At 37.3% G+C, this 16,763-nt stretch overlaps 1 protein-coding gene across 2 annotated transcripts in view; it reads left to right on the top strand.

Moving 5' to 3' along the window:
* LCLAT1 (lysocardiolipin acyltransferase 1) overlaps window positions 1-16,763 on the top strand; it is a 186,970-nt gene that overhangs the window by 51,267 nt on the left and 118,940 nt on the right. For both annotated transcript variants that reach the window (XM_047782341.1, XM_047782342.1), the window contains one exon: window positions 16,464-16,632. In XM_047782341.1, coding sequence (XP_047638297.1) covers window positions 16,468-16,632 — 165 coding nt within the window. In that variant the 5' untranslated portion in view covers window positions 16,464-16,467. The remainder of the gene's footprint in view (window positions 1-16,463; window positions 16,633-16,763) is intronic.

Raw genomic sequence — 16,763 nt, 5'->3', positions numbered from 1 at the left:
TGTTTCAGGGTTATTTCACATACGGATTTCATAAAATGTGATTTTTGAAACTGATGATTGGGACATATGGACTTAGGGGCTGAATCTTTGCCAACCTCAGGGCCCCCTTTTGAACATGTAGTTTTTTGTCATTGTTTTTGGCTGGTCTGTGGCATATGGATTTCCCTGGCCAGGGATCAGATCTGCACCGCAGTTGATACCTATGCCTCAGTGGTGGCAACTCTGGATCCTTTAACCCACTGTGTGGGGCCAGGGATTGAACCGGTGTACTGGCGTTGCAGAAATGCCTCTGATCCCGTTGTGCTATAGCAGGAACTCCTTAACATGTATTCTTAAGCTTCTACTATAATAGTGACTTTTCTAGCCATTTTATCCTTTAAAGTACACAGTATTCTGATACATAACATCCTACACAGTGGCATGTTAATTGCTTTCCTACAAATTCAATTATTTAATCAAGTATAGAAGCAGATTTAGCTTTTTTTTGTTCTTGCCCACAAATCATCATCTGTATTCTTTACCAGTGTGTTTTTGTCTAATTATTAGTGTTCAACATATTAATAGAATCAGTAAATTATAGGACTAGAAAGACCTTTGAGATCTTATAGTCAATTAATTCTTAATTCTGCCTAACCCAAAGCCCCTTTATCTTAATAAATATTTTGTAATAATATCTTTAGTGTCCTGAAGTGAAATTCATACTAATGAATTTTTTCACCCATTTAATTAAATATGTCAATATAATTCCCTAACAGTAATATGAAGGAAAATAATTGAAAATAAGAGGTATGGTTATTCTAGTAGACAAAAAATCAACAGCAACAAAACAAACAAAAACAAACTCAAAGAACAACCCAACAGATTTCTAAAATGCTCCTGGGCTGCCTCCCATGGAGAACCATTGTCCAGACCCGGTTTTCTCATTTCATAGGTAAAGAAAGTAATGGATGGGACTTGGAATTCTCAGAGTTACGCAAACACAGTTAGTAGTAGAGCCGGGGCAGGTTTTGTGATTGCCCTGTTGCTGTTGTTATTGAGTGCTTCTGAAGCTGCCTTTTACAAGAGGAGAAGGAATACAATGGGCAGCAAGTCCAGGGGTGCTAGTCTAAGTAGTCAGTAGGTACAAAATGTTGCTTCATGGTTTTTCTAAAAATTTATATGGAAACAAACACCTACCTGTGGGATGTCACACATTTTGTCCTTCCGCAGCTGCTACCTCCACCTGCCTTGTCCTCATCACCTCCTGTTGGTTCCATCCTCCAGTAAGCACACAGACACAAAGTCAAAACAGATCCTTTCTATTTCAGCACCGCTAATATTACTAGTCAAGGACACCTTCTAAAAAAGCATGCAGCCCTTGTTAGATGCTTCCATAGCTTTTCTTACACTATAGCTCTTATTTGAATTTTTGATTCCCTTGCTCCATTGTAGGTTCCCTGAGAATTTTGTAGGCTACCTATGTGCTTTTGTTGAAGGTAAAAGTATTATTTCCAAAATGTAGTAATATTGACACAGCTTCCAGTCTTAGTCCTCTCTGATATTCTGGTGTTTCCCAATATGAAGCACCACCACATTATTCAAGTTCCTTTTTACTTTCAACTCATTAACTCATTTAATTCCCTAGAGGAAACATTGTCTTCTGTAACTTCTAGAACGCTGCTTCTGAAGCTTACCAATTATGTGGAATTCTGTTGTAACTTAACTTTGATATTTTTGACTTTAGCCTTATGTACTATTAAAAAAAAAATCAAGATTCCAGGTAATCAAAACCAAAGAGTAATTAGTGAAGAACTAATTTTTTGTGGTGTTTTGTAAAACATTTGAAAGACGTTTAATACTCTTTGGTAAATATTTTTGTTTAGAGTGTAATTTACTCTTTTGTGGCAGCTGTCTGACTTTGTACTTTTTTCCTCTGATATTTTTGGTCTTCTTGCTTTTGCTTAAGTACAACAATTCCATTTGTCATTGTTGACTTCCCGAAACTTTCTTTACGGTCGGCAGCTGTGCCTCATTGTTTTAAACCTGGCTTTGCTTTGTTGTGAGATTAGGAATATTGTATGTAATATTGTACATTCTTTCACCCATGTCCTTTAATATTGTACATTCTTTCTCTCTCACCCATGTCCTCTGAAAAAAGAGGTGGAGTAAACTAGAGGGGGAAACACAGAGAGTAAAGAGTCCTGGCCAGCTCTACCCTTATATCTCAAAAATGACGTGAGTTTGTGACTGACTTGATGCAAAAATCATCTGAGGAGTGAACGAACCCCTAGGCAGTCTCAGTGACCCTGGGTCTCTTACTTCCTCATCTGCAAATATGAAGGGTTTGCTGGGCCACTGGTTTCAAGTGATGTCCTTTAACGTCCCTTAAAAGACATTTTCATTTCACTTAGGTATATCTATCTATCTGTCTGTCTGTCTGTCTGTCTATCTATCTATCTATCTATCTAGGAGTGGAATTGCTGGGTTATACAGTACCCTATACTTATTTAACATTTTGAGGATATAATAAGTAATCTGAATAGGGAAGGTAATCTTTTGAATAACAGGTAAGAGGTATAGTACAGTTATTCTAGCCAGTCTTTCTGAAGTGATTTCATATAGTAATGTTCCACTTAGTGTGGGTGTGTGTGGTTTTAACTTCTACATCTTATAAGGGAACCTTGTGTAATAACAGGAAATTGTTGAAATGTAGTGTGTGCCTGCCATTTACACAGAAAAAAAATTGATGACATTTTCATTTTTTAAAAAATGCTTGCTGTTAATAATTCATATTGTTTGAAACAATTTCAAAGAAACAAAACCCAACGTATATCCTGAGACTTTGGAAAAAAACTTCCTCATGACTAACCAGTTACTGTGCAGTGTGCACTGTAAAGAATAGTGTCGAGAAGTCGGCCTCTTTGTCTTTTTTGGCCTGCCTTGACTGAGTACTCTTCATTCTGCAGGCCCAGGCCTCGTTTGGGTCTTGATTCCTTCTGCGTGTTTTAATTGATCTCCTTAGACCTCTGTGATCCTTTTCTAGTGGAAAGAACACTGAGCTGGTACCTGGAGATGGGAGGTCTTAGCCTTGCTCCATCATCACCGGCTGTGCCACTGGGAAGCACTTTTCTGCTTCTCACTCTCTTCATTAGTGTAAACAGCAGTCATCTGTGAAACCAGAGATTTATAAAGCTTGGTGCTCTTCATTCTAGCTCTAGACCTCTAAGGCCTTACAAACTGATTGGCACACTTATTGATTTTTCATGAATTTGGCGTTTAACATATGCTTCCTTGCATTGCCTCCCTCCATCCTTCCCTTTCACATTTGTTCTCTCTCTCCACATTGATATACCCTAGGAGGGCAGAGACTCCATTAATAGTAACAGAGAAAAATCTTTATAGTACCTTGCCTGAAGATGGCTAGTATTCAATAGTGCAGATGTCATGAGTTTTCAGTGACTGTGAAATGTCTCTAATTGGTACGTATTCTCTGCTTAAGCGAAATGATTAAAAAAACTTGGTAAAATTAGACTTTTAAACTTTTTCTTTTTTCTCTCTTTTTAAGTGTATAGTTTGAGGAATTCCCCTTGTGGCTCAGCAGGTTAAGAACCCAACTGGTATCCATGGGGATGAGGGTTTGATCCCTGGCCTCACTTAATAGACTAAGGATCTGGCATTGCCATGGCTGTGGCGAAGGTTGGCAGCTACAGCTCCAGTTTGACCCCTAGCCTTGGAGCTTCCATATACTGTGGGTTCAGCCCTAAAAAGACAAAAAGAAAAAAAAAAGAGTGTAGTTTTGACTAAAGTAGATATGGGTATAGTCACTAATGAACATTCTGTTTTTGATAACTTTTTAACATTTCTGCTAGAACTTTATCCTTATGAGACTTAATATGTATGCGCACACACACACACACACACACACACACACACACACACGCATATATTCGTGGGTTCATATCTTGTGTATAAGCAGAGTTTCAGGGAGTTCCCGTTGTGGTTCAGTGGATTAAGAACCTGACTCTTAGCAATGAGGATGTGGGTTCGATCCCTGGCCTTGCTCAGTGGATAAAGGAACCATCATTGCCACGAGCTGCAGCATAGGTCACAGATGTAGCTCAGATCCTGCGTTGCTGTGGCTGTGGTGTAGGCCAGCAGCTGCAGCTCTGATTCAACCCCTAGCCTGGGAACTTCTATATGGTGCAGGTGTGGCCCTAAAAATCAAAAAAAATAATTTCAATAAACTTGCTTCCTTTCTGACTGTGTACCTCCATCACATAATTCTTTAATTGTATATGTTACTATCTTGCTCTGTGTCTTATGAAAGGAAAAGTAAAACATGGGCTTTTAAACTTCAAGTTAATGTAGATAAGTGCTATGAAGTAAATTCATTGGTGGTTTTGACTGACCTCTGTTAGGCCAAGGATCCTTGGGGGTGCCAGTGTACTTTTAGTTTACTTAGCATTATCATTCCTATCTCAATTTATGTTTTAAGTGGTTTTTAATTTATCTGTAAAAATTTAATTTGAGTTTAAAGTATGGCAAACAGTAATTTGGCTAAGAGGTGTGGGTTATTTCTAACTACCTTAATATTTAATCATTTTTTACTTTGATTATTGGGTCATGGAAAAACTGTCATTATTGACAAGCTGACTTTTTATGGGCCATACCTAAGCTGCTTTTTTCCTTCTTTCTTCCGTCCTTCCCTTTGTTCCTTCTTCTTTTATAATATGAGTATCAAATGGATACGTTCTCTTTTTGAAACATTATAGAAAAGATATATCTCTTTGACCACCATCCTTAGTGGTAACCTCTTCCATCTTCACTTAAGTAACCATAGTAACATTGACGTATATCCTTCTAGACAGATTTATGTGTACGTACATTTATTTTTGTAAGGCATATATAGCATAGGGTTTTTTTTGGAGGGAGTGGTCCCCCCTTCCAAAATTATATTCTTTTTTTTTTTTTTCCCCCCTACTTAGCAATACCTCTTGGAGAGCTGTTCATTTTAGAAAATACAGCTTGAACTCATTCTCTCTAGCTGCTGGGTTTTGTTTCATAACGTTAAATGTACCACAGTTTATTTATCCCTTCCCTCATTGATGGACATTTATGTTTTTGATTTTTTTTGTTACAATGTTACAGTGAAACATCTTTGTACTTGCAGTTGAATGTTTCTCTAGGTAGATACTAAGAAAGCATTCATGATGGTAGGCAGTCAAAGTTATAATAGCTATTTGTTAGTTCGTGCTCTGAAGTTTATGCTCTTTCCAGCTGTGAAGGCAAAGACACTACCAAATAATTTTTAGAATATTAAAGGCAAGACTCAGATACTTTTGCCAGTCTTTGGGAAGAATTGGTGTTTTGTTATTTTGTGTTTTCCTGGAAATAGTGAGGCTGAACTTTATGTTTATTGACTTGCCCATTTGTATTTTCTTCCTATAAACTGCATATATTAAATTGGATTACTTATAAAGTACCCAGGTTAAATGATAACTTCTGGGATACTGTCAATATACGTATAGAAGAGTGCATAAACCACCATAAAGCTCAGTACCCAAATAAGAAACAGAGCATCGCCAAGACCCTTGAAGCAATGCTGGATCCTTAACCCACTGAGTGAGGCCAGGGATTGCACCTGCATCCTCATAGATACTGTTTGGGTTCATTACTGCTGAACCATAGTAGGCACTCTAGGAGTATACTTTTTTGTTTTCAGAGTATCTTGAACATAAATTGTTAAATACAAATTTCTGGTAGTTTCCTGACACTATGCTTTAATAGTAACTTAGTTTTGTTTGTTTTTTTAATTAGTAAATTAATGTACAGATGAATAAGTTCACTATAGGTGACACTGTTTAAGTTTATTTTTAATTAATAATCTGCTTCCTAAAAGAATTTAAAGTGATTTACAATAAAAGACATATGCAGTAATGCCAAAAAGAATAAGAATGTTAGGATTGTAAGAGGAGAAAGAGTTAACAATAACCATAATCTTTGCTTCTGGAATTAAGTGTTAAATTTAGTTAAAGGAAAACAAATACAGTTGTCATTGGGGAATCCCATTTCATCAGGCAAGGCAGATGTGTTTATGATACCAAATCCTGAAGAATGTAGCATTGTTCATCAGAATCAGGTCATGCAAATTAACATGCATCCAGGGATTTAAAAATGTATTGGTGAGGAGTTCCTGTCGTGGCTCAGTGGTTAGCGAATCTGACTAGAAACCATGAGGTTGCAGGTTCGATCCCTGGCCTTGTTCAGTGGGTTAAGGATCCGGCATTGCCGTGAGCTGTGGTGTAGGTCACAGATGCAGCTCGGATCCCGCGTTGCTGTGGCTCTGGCGTAGGCCGGTGGCTACAGCTCCGATTGGACCCCTAGCCTGGGAATCTCCATATGGCGGCCCAAGAAATGGGAAAAAGACAAAAAAAAAAAAAGTATTGGTGGGTTTTTTGTGTGTTTTGCTTTTTAGGGCCGCACTTGCAGCATATTAAAGTTCCCAGGCTAGGGGTCCAATTGGAGCTTCAGCCGCTGACCCATGCCACAACCACAGCAACAGGGGACCTGAGCTGCATCTGAGACTTCACCATAGCTCACAGCAATGCCGCCTGATTCTTAACCCACTGAGCGAGACCAGAGGTCAGACCTGCGTCCTCATGGATCCTAGTCAGGTTCATCAATCACTGAGCCATGAAGGGAACTCCTATATTGGTGAATTTAAAAGAAATCAGTCAGCTCCTAAGTACTTCACTTACGGTTGTGGAAAAACTCAACCAGTGTGATTGTATCACATAATGAAGTATTCATCCAGCTTAGAAGAGCAGAGCATAAAGAGAATTTGCTTAAATTATTTAAATAATGAACAGAGTTAACTTATTTCAGGTTGTGGAATAATCTCAGTAATCAGTCTATGATTGGTTTAGCTGCCTGATAAAACATTTTTATTTTTACTGTGGAGTGATATTTTGCAATAATTATATATATCATATATATGCAATAATTGACATTAGTGTTCATGCTCTCCTTTTTTTGTATTTGATTTTGTCTCTGGAATTAGGAAAAATTGCTATTGATAGAATATTCTAAAAGTCGTTGCTGGTGAACATAGAGCCACCGTACTTAAGAAATAGAATATTGTCAGCACCTTAGAAGCCTCCTATTTTGTCGTGTCACCCCCCCCACCCCCCGCCCACAATAGCTGTTATCCTTTTATGTTAGTCATTCTTTACTTTAAAATTTTGGGAGTTCCTGACATGGCACAGCAGGTTAAGGATCTGGCATTGTGTCTGCAGTGGCACGGGTTTGATCCCCAGTCCAGTGGAGTGGGTTAGGGATTCCATGTTGCCGCAGCTGCAGTTGGATTTGATCCCTGGCCCAGGAACTTCTATATGCCATGGGTGTGGCCAATGAGTAAGTAAGTAAATAAATAAAATTTTGCCTGTGTATGTATCTCTATACAATATATTTATAATCTTTTTTTTTTTTTTTTGGAGAACTTGAGAAGTAAGCATAATCTACCAAACACAGCGGCCATTAGACCTCAGCTTCCCAGAGAGTTGACCAGATAGATCTTTTTTTAGAGAAAGGCAGTGGGCAGGTTCATGCATAAATGAGTCCTGGAAAACTACAGTGGAGGGCTTCCCACACTCAGGTATCTGGCAGAACTCTGCAGGTGTTGGCTGTCAGCAGGAATATAGTTTTTTGCTTCACCATGCCCTCCCTCCATCCATGGGGAGTGGGTCAGAGCTGAGTACTTAGGATAGATAAAATGAGTGTCATCAGTTGATCTGGCAGCTGGGTATGGAAGGGAGAGCAGTTTTACCAGCACATGTTCAAGAAGCCAAGTACAGATTAGAATCTGTGCCAGGTTCACCTGGGCATTCTGTTCTTGGCACAAAAAGATGATCTGTTTAGCAGCAAGGATTTTGGTAATACAGCTTTCAAAGAGTCTTTTTCTTGAGTCACCCTCCCCTAGTTTGTTGAGACTGAATGCCTTCTCTGTTTTGTGCATGACTAGGATCTCCCTTCATGATCATCTTGAAGGTTCCCTTGTTGTCCCATGTATGTTGGATCTCTGTTTCTTGTATTTCAAGTGTCCCTCAGTTTTTTAATTTTGTTTTAGCAGAGCCCATTTTCCAGTAACTTCTTGGAAAAAGATTGTATGGGAGATAACTTTGAGACCTTGCCATAGTGTTTTTCCTATCCTTACACTTGATTATTTGAGTAACTGGATGGAATAATATTCTTGAGAATTTGGTAGGCATTGTGCTGTTTTCATCTTGCCTCTGGTATTGCTGGCAAGCCCAGAGCTAGTCTAATTTTTGATCCTTTGTATGTAATCTGTTTTTATTGTCTTCAGAGTTTTTGTAGAATGTCCATTGTCTCTTGTATTCTGAGTTACGGTGAGGTGCCGTGGGAGCATTTGTTTTCATCCATTATCCTGGCTTTCAGCAGGCTCTGTTAATGTGGAATGTCGCCTTCTCCGGTTTTGGGGATTTTTTTTTTTTTTGAATTATTTTGTTGCTGATTTCCTCCTCTCCAGTTTCTTACTGCTCTCTTTTTGGAGTTTATGTGATTGCATATGGTACCTTTGTCTTGGTCCTCTAATATTCTTTCTTCTTTCCATCTATTTTCTGCTTGACTTTTTTGGGGAGAGATCTTCAGCTTTATTTTCTAATTATTCTGTTGAGTTTTCAATTTTTGTTAAGGCTTTTACTAAACCTTAGCTGTGTTTTAAACTTTTTGTACACTATGTATTTCCATTCTTCATCTTATTTAAAAAAAAATTTCCCCATATTACTTGTCTACCAACTGCACTACTTCTTGCCTTTCTGAAAATGTTAGTTTTTTTTCTCTCCGAATAGTTTGTTTCCTTCAAGTATACTTTTTTTCTATTTATCTTATAGTGTCCAGTGTCATGTCTTTTCTCAGATGTTTCATTATCTACTCAAAAAATAGAGGACTTACAAAGCCAATGAGAAGCTTGCATATAGGCTTTTAGGAACTTTGGGCTGCACGGTAGGGTGATTTAAGTGGACTTTATTAGGGAACCCTAATGTTTCCCAGTGTTTCATTATTTTCACCTTGTCTCATGGTCTGGTCAGATTTCACAGAGAAGTATGCTCTGGTAAGTTTGCCTAGAGCTGTGCTCTTCCTGGTCAATACGGTACCCATATGTGGCTATTCAAATTTAAATACAGTTAAATTAATAAACCAGTTCTCCAGTCGAACCAGCCACATTTCAGGTGCTTGTAGCCACATGTAGCTAATGGCTACCATATTGGACAATATAGTTATTGGACATTTCCATCACTGCAGAAAGTTGGATTGGTGGACACGGGACTAGGACTGAAATCTTGTTGCAGCCATCTGAGAGCCCAGTGGGGGAAGACTCTGCGGGGTCTCAGCATTCACACTTGAGTAGGTATATGTTCACTTAATGCCACTTTTCTTAGAGCAGTGACTCCCCTCTGCTGTGGGTCCCCTAGGCCAGAAATTCTGCTTTACCCTCTCCAGAGAAAACAATGGCTTAAACAATGTGCTTGTTAACTCCTGCCTTATTTTACTTTTCGGCCCTTACAGCTTTTACTGGTCCCAGTTGTGAACTCTCCACTACATTTTTGGGGAATGCCCCTCTTCATAGGTTCTTTATCTTACCCCACTCAGTATAAACAGTGTTAGGGACTTTTCATTAAGAGAACCAAGGCCCATATTTCTTCCCCTGTAAGTATCACTGACATAGTTTAATATTTTATCTTTGAGGCTTCTGTTTGGATTGGATAAGAATATTTTATAAATTGCCTATTTTACGTTTGACATTAGCAAGGTTTAGCAAGCTCTTTTTTTTTTTCTTTCTTTTTTGGCCGCACCTGGGGCATATGGAAGTTCGTAGGCTGGAGATCAAATCCAAGCCACATCTGCAACCTAGGGCACAACTGTGGCAACTCTGGATCCTTAACCCACTGTGCCACAGTGGGAAATTCTGGGGCTGGGATTTTTGCCGATAATCCCATGTACTGTTTTAGGGGGCATAGAAACTTTTTGCTCTTATGGCTCTTAATCAGTCTACATGTTGGTTGAGTGAAGTTGTATGAACCATGTCACTTTAACATTTGTCCTGAAATATGAGTCATGTGCCTCAAGTATTTTCCCATCTGTGGTGACATGCTAAATAAAGGTGGGATTCTTGGCCATTCTGGTCTGAGTGTGTGCACTTTGTCCCAACGACCTGTGTCTTTTTGATTTCTTGTGACTCCCCAATATATACTCTATACCTCATTACTATCTAATGAGTTACCATTCCTTGTTTAAGCCATGCTGTTTCAAATTTTTGTGACTCTCTCTGTTTTGTTTTACTGCCTGGACTAATCTCTCCTCTGCCTCAGTCTCTGATGCTCTAAAAGTCTAATTAATGCCTTCTTTAGTTGCTTTTAGCAGAGTTCATCTTGCCTTACTTTGATCTCCCCTGTTCACCTGTGGCATACCTCTTTTACAGCATATACCATACCAAATGGCAATAATTTCTTAGTACACTTAGTTTCCCTACTAGACTGTGAGAGCAATGCTTGTTAATATTTGAATCGTTATGTGAATTAAAAAACTAAGGAGATTTATGAAGTAATACATCTTACCTTCCTGAGCAAGGAACTGTAAGTGTCCCTAATGCATTCCATTAGTCCTTGTCAGGGAGTGTCCTCCCACATTGTCATACTCCAGGAATAATATATGCAACTGAATAAGAAGTCCAGGTGGGCTGTGTTTTGGTTCCTGCCTTTGCTTGGCATTGCAGTCATTTGAATCACAGATGGGTAGACATAGGCAAGCATCAGAATTGGAATCAGATTATGAGTTAGGAAGTGAGATGAGAGATCGTATTAATTCACTGAAGGGACAGTAGTCTTCAGGGAAAATGTTGGTGGATTATACTGAAGTAGGCATAGCTTTTCAAGAAGATCACAGTTCAGTTCTGTATTTCTGTATTTGGCAATAAAATGGATATGCCATTTTGAAACTATGACTGTTTCTTTTCCAAATGGTTTTTATTTTATGAGAATGCTATCAATATTATACAAAGAATGCACAACAGTATTAAATTATGGTGTTTGTGATTACTTTTCAATGATGTGGCCTTTATTTTAAATGATTTTAAATGTTTAGATATTTAATTTACCAGTTATTTAATCAGACTTCCAGCAGAAGTTGGCATCCTTGGCTTTGCACAAATTTTTGTTAAGTACTAGGGAATAGTAAGGTAAGAAAGAAAGACATTAGATTTCCTCACAAAATCCCTGTAAACCTCTCTAATGTTCAGAATAATTTTTGCATGAGGTATTAAACATTTGGTTTAGATTTGTGACATCTTGATTTTATATACTGATTATTTTATAGTGTGTAAGTTTAATTACAAGAACAATATATTCTGGAAAAAGAACATAGTGTTGCCTTTTAGACTGATAGTGGACTCTGACATCAGATTACCTGGACTCAAATCCCAGCTCTGCCATTTACTTGCTGTGTAGTCTTGAGCATATTATTTTAACCACTTTGTACCTCAATATCCTTATATATAAAATGTGGGGTAATGAAAATGCCTACACAATGGGATTGTGAGTGTTAAGTTTACGCATTTAAAATACATGACACAGTGCCTGGAATATTCTAAAAGCTTGACATAGTTTAGATATTATATCTAAATAGATTATTATTATATTATTATAATCAAAATAACCCAGACATGTAGAATTCCCCAAGTCATAAGAGCTTAATGAATATTCTGTCAGATTTTATCTCACATAGTATAATCTCTTAAACTTAAAATCCGCATATAGTAAAGATCAGTAAAAATACTTTCTCTGAGCTTCAAGAAATTCATAGTCTTCAAAAAACGCAGTTAGGAAATGGAATGGTTTCCTCAACTCCTAAAACTTCCCTTTGTGCTGCTGCCTCTTCACAGTCAGATCCTCTCCCCACCCCTAACTTTTGGCAACCACTGATCTGTTTCTCTCCTTATAGTTTTGCCTTTTCTAGACTGTCATGTGAAATCAGTTATACAGTTAGAAAGAAATTCATGCCTTTGAACCTGGCTTCCTTCACTCAGCATAATGCATTTGAGGTTAACCCCAGGTGCTACATGTATCAGTCATATGTCTTTTCATTGCTGACTAGTATTCTGATCTCTGGATATTACTAGAGTGTGTGTATCCCCCTGACTGATATTTGAGTTGTTCCCATTTTTCCCAATTATGAATAATGCTGCTATAAACAATTATGTATAGGTTTGTGTGTCAACATAAGTTGTTGATTTGTCCTGGATATTTATTATTTGGATTGCTGGGTTATATTTAACATTTAACATTTTAAGAAACTGTAAGGCTGTTTTCCAGAGGGGCCATACCATTTTGTATTCCCACTGGCAATGTATGTGAGTTCTGATTGCACTGCATCCTTACCAGCACTTGGTTTTGTCTTTTTTTTTTTTTTTTTAATTTTAGCTATTCTAAATAAGTGTGTAGCTAGCATAATTCTTAACCAAGTTTTTTGTCAAATCCTTGAGACTTGGAAGAAGAGATAGAATAGGGCTAGATTAAAAGCAGGGTTCATAAGGAGGAGATAGAGAGACCATTCACTTTGTGGGAGCTTGGTATATCTGTCATGTTCACTGTTATATTCCCAAATGACTAACACAGTGCCTGACATACAGTGGGAATCTCTTTGCATGTTTATTAAATCATTGAACAAATGATTGAGAGGGAAGAAACAGAAGCGGTATGGAAAAGAAACTTTAGATTAGACTTGGTCTGAGTAATCTTGGTATTTTCATGTGATGCATCTCTTTATATCTGTTTAAGTCTATGTTTAAATATATTTTTAAAAGTTGACTCAGTTCTTTGATACCCAACCCCTTGGGAGAAAAGACTTGATGCTACCAATGGGTTATGTGGATTTAGGATTGTCATCTTAATTCTTTTTGTCCTCAGCTTCATCACTGTAAATAGAAAAGATTTTATTAGATGATATCTAAGCTCCTTTAACTATAATTTTTCCCTTTAATGACATCATATGAGAAATAGTTCAGTAAGTGAGGAAGAAGCATGTCAGGATCTTTGATGGGAGGTAGTTGTGTATGGATACAAAGTAAGTACAGCCCTTCAGGGAGTTCAGGGTGAGTGTCGGAACAGAGCTAGCTAATGCCAGAAACAAATAGTAGATTAAACAAGGCAGTTATGGGGGGTGGGGAGGGTCAAACAGAGTAGCAGCTTTGCAGGTATATTTTTGGGGGTGGAGACTATGAAAGGAAATAGAGGTTGAGAAGACTGAATTTAGAAGCTTTCATTTTATTCTATTTAATTTTTTCAAGAAAAATTTTTTTTAATTAGGGCCACACCCATGGTATTTGGAAATTCCCAGGCTAGGGGTCTAATCAGAGCTACAGCTGCCGGCCTACACCACAGCCACAGCAATACGGGATCCAAACCGCATCTGCAACCTACACCACAGCTCAGGGTAACGCTGGATCATTAACCCACTGAGCGAGGCCAGGAATTGAACCCGCATCCTCATGGATCCTAGTCGGGTTTGTTAACCGCTGAGCAATGAAAGGAACTCCAATTTTTTCAAAATTTAATTAAAAAAATTTTTATGGCTGTATCCACGGTGTATGGAAGTTCCGAGGCCAAGGAATGAATCTGAGCCACAACTACCACCTACACAGTAGGTGTGGCAATGCAGCTGGATCCTTTAACCCACTGTACTGGGCCAGGGATAGAACCTGCGGTTGGATTCTTGACTCACTGTGCCACAGTGGGAAACTCCTAGAACCTTTTTAATGTTTTTATTATAAATACTTTAGGTTAGCCTGGAAAGAAGCTGCCTATAGTTTCTTTTAATGCAGAGGAGAAGCTGAGCTTCAGAGAAAGCAAAGCCAACAGAACATCCTGGGCCCAGTGTGAGCAAATTGTTTGGGTTCTCTTTTCCAGTGCTCTTTTTTTCTACTCCCACTTCCTCAACCCACTTTTTAGAAGTTCATATCTAGAGTTTAGCATAAAACTGATTCTTAGCAGATATTTGTTCTGTTTGTACTTTAAAGGATTTTGGAAGAGCTTTTAAACTATATTGAATACGCAGATAAACTTGATTTAGTGTTGCTAAGGGATTTGACCTGTTTTGTTTGTCTGACTGACATTTTTAAAAGCACCATGACATTTGAAATTGTATTTCTTTTTCCTGTTGTGATTCTTTGCAAATATTCAGAGGTCTTGATTGCTGAAAGACCTTTTTAAATATATAAATTGTAAGGCCATTATTGTTTTTCATGGTTTTAATATTTCCTATGGTTTTACTATCCTGAGGCAAATAATATTTTTGCTCTAATATAGTTTAGCTTGTAGAGTCAAATGTTTGATTATTCATTTTAGACTGTATTTCCAAGAGTTTATTTTAAAACATCAATATTATGTTCATAATAATAAGAACCCTCAAAAGTAATCTTTTGGCAAATAATTTAGGAAAATGAGTAAGGAGCCTGACTTCTAATTAAACTTTTAGCTCATTAAGACCAATTTCTCAAAGATAAGTTTTAGGTTCTAATGCAAAGAATCAATCTGTCCAGATTAAAATTACTTAGTACACTCTGTAAAACTGCCATCGCTTTTAGGCATAGTCACCCTTAGGAAGCTGTTCTGCAGTTCTTAGTTCATTAAATCTACTTTTTATAGTAAGAGATTAAAAAAAAAAACCTGGAATATTTAAAATTTTTGTGTTGGATGATTTCTTGGAAAAGAAAATATAGTTTTATGTTAATAATAATAACCAGAAAAAAAAAAACAAAAGCTTTTAAACAGCTTTTTTTTTTAAGTCAAACATTTACTTTGTTGTGTATCCATTTCTTTTTCTTTTTTATTGAAGTTAGTTGATTTTACAATGTTGTGTTAGTTTTTGGTGTACAGCAAAGTAATAAAGTTTATATATATAGTTCCCTATGGTATACAATAGACCTTGTTGTTTATCTTTTTTATATGTAATAGTTTGTATCTCCTAATCTCTAACTCCTATTTTATCCCTCTCCCCCTTTGGTAACCAAAAATTTATTTTCCATGTTTATGAGTCTGTTTCTGTTTCATAAATGAATTCATTTGTGTCATATTTTAGATTCCCCATGTAAGTGATATCATATGGTATTTGTCTTTCTCTTTTTGACTGACTTCACTTAGTATCATAATCTCTATTGCTGCAGATGGCATTATTTCATTCTTTTTTATGGGTGAGTTGAGTGATAGTGCATTGTGTATGCATACGACATCATCTTTATCCATTCATCTGTCGATGGACATTTAGGTTGTTTCCATGTCTTGGCTATTGTGAATAGTGGTGCACTGAACATTGGGGTGTATGTATCTTTTCAAATTAAAGTTTTCTCCAGATATATGTTCTGGAGTCGGATTGTTGGATCATATGGCAATTCTATTTTTAGTTTTTTAAGGACGCTCCATACTGTTTTCCATAGTGGCTGCACCAATTTATATTCCTTCCAGCAGGTAGGAGGTTTCCCGTTTCTTCTCACCCTTTCTAAATTTGTTATTTGTAGACTTTTTAATGATGGCCATTCTGACCAGTGTGAGATGGTACTTCGTTTGCAGTTTCGATTTGCATTTCTCTAAAAATTAGTAATATTGATCATCTTTTCATGTGTTTTTTTGGCCATCTGTATGTCTTCTTTGAGAAATGTCTATTTAGGTTTTTTGCTGTTAAGGGCATTTTTTTGATTGTGGTTTTTTTTGTTTTGTTTTGTTTTTGATTACTAAGTCATATGAGCCGTTAATATATTTTAGAAATTAAGCCCTTGTCAGTAGCATCATTTGCAAATATTTTCTCCCAGACCGTGGGTTGTCTTTCTGTTTTGCCTTTGATTTCCTTTGCTATACAAAAGCTTTTTTGATTAGGTCCCATTTGCTTTTGCTATTATTTCTATTGCTTGAGAGATTGACCTAAGAAAACATTGCTGTGATTTATGTCAGAGAATGTTTTGCCTGTGTTCTCTTCTAGGAGTTTTATGGCGTCATGTCATATTTAAATCTTCAAGCGATTTTGAGTTTATTTTTGTGTGTCGTGAGAGGGTGTGTTCTAACTTCATTGATTTACTTGTGGCTGTCCAGTTTTCCCAGCACCATTTGCTGAAGAGACTGTCTTTTCTCTATTGTACATTCTTACCTCCTTTGTCTAAGATAGATTGATCATAGGTGTGTGGGTTTATTTTTGGGCCCTCTGTTCTGTTCCATTGATCCATGTCTGTTTGTGGAGAGTATCCATTTCGAATGCACTAACAACTTGTTAGACCTGCAGGACGTGTAAGAGAGTATTCAAGCTCATATCCTTTATCAGAGCCTATTCTGTAGCTCTATAATTAAATATTATTATATGTATAATTCTGAAGTTGAATTTGGGCAGTTATAATAATAACAAAAATCCTTTTTTTTATCTTTCAGAATCATGGTGTCATGGAGAGGTATTTACTTTATACTCACTTTGTTTTGGGGAAGCTTTTTTGGAAGCATTTTCATGCTGGGTCCTTTTTTACCTTTGATGTTTATAAATCCGTCTTGGTATCGCTGGATCAACAACCGCCTTGTGGCCACCTGGCTCACGCTACCTGTGGTAAGTTACATAGCAGAGGAAATGAGACCAAAGTGGCTCACCCTACTGATTTGTATTTTGTTAGAGCCAGATTTAGTTAAAAGTTAGAAGAAAATGTATAAGTCCTTCCTATTGCATAGGCAGCACAATAG

The sequence above is a fragment of the Phacochoerus africanus genome, chromosome 5 (genome assembly GCF_016906955.1).
Source record: "Phacochoerus africanus isolate WHEZ1 chromosome 5, ROS_Pafr_v1, whole genome shotgun sequence".
Lineage (NCBI taxonomy): Eukaryota > Metazoa > Chordata > Mammalia > Artiodactyla > Suidae > Phacochoerus > Phacochoerus africanus.
This window is presented reverse-complemented; position numbering and strand designations above follow the sequence as displayed.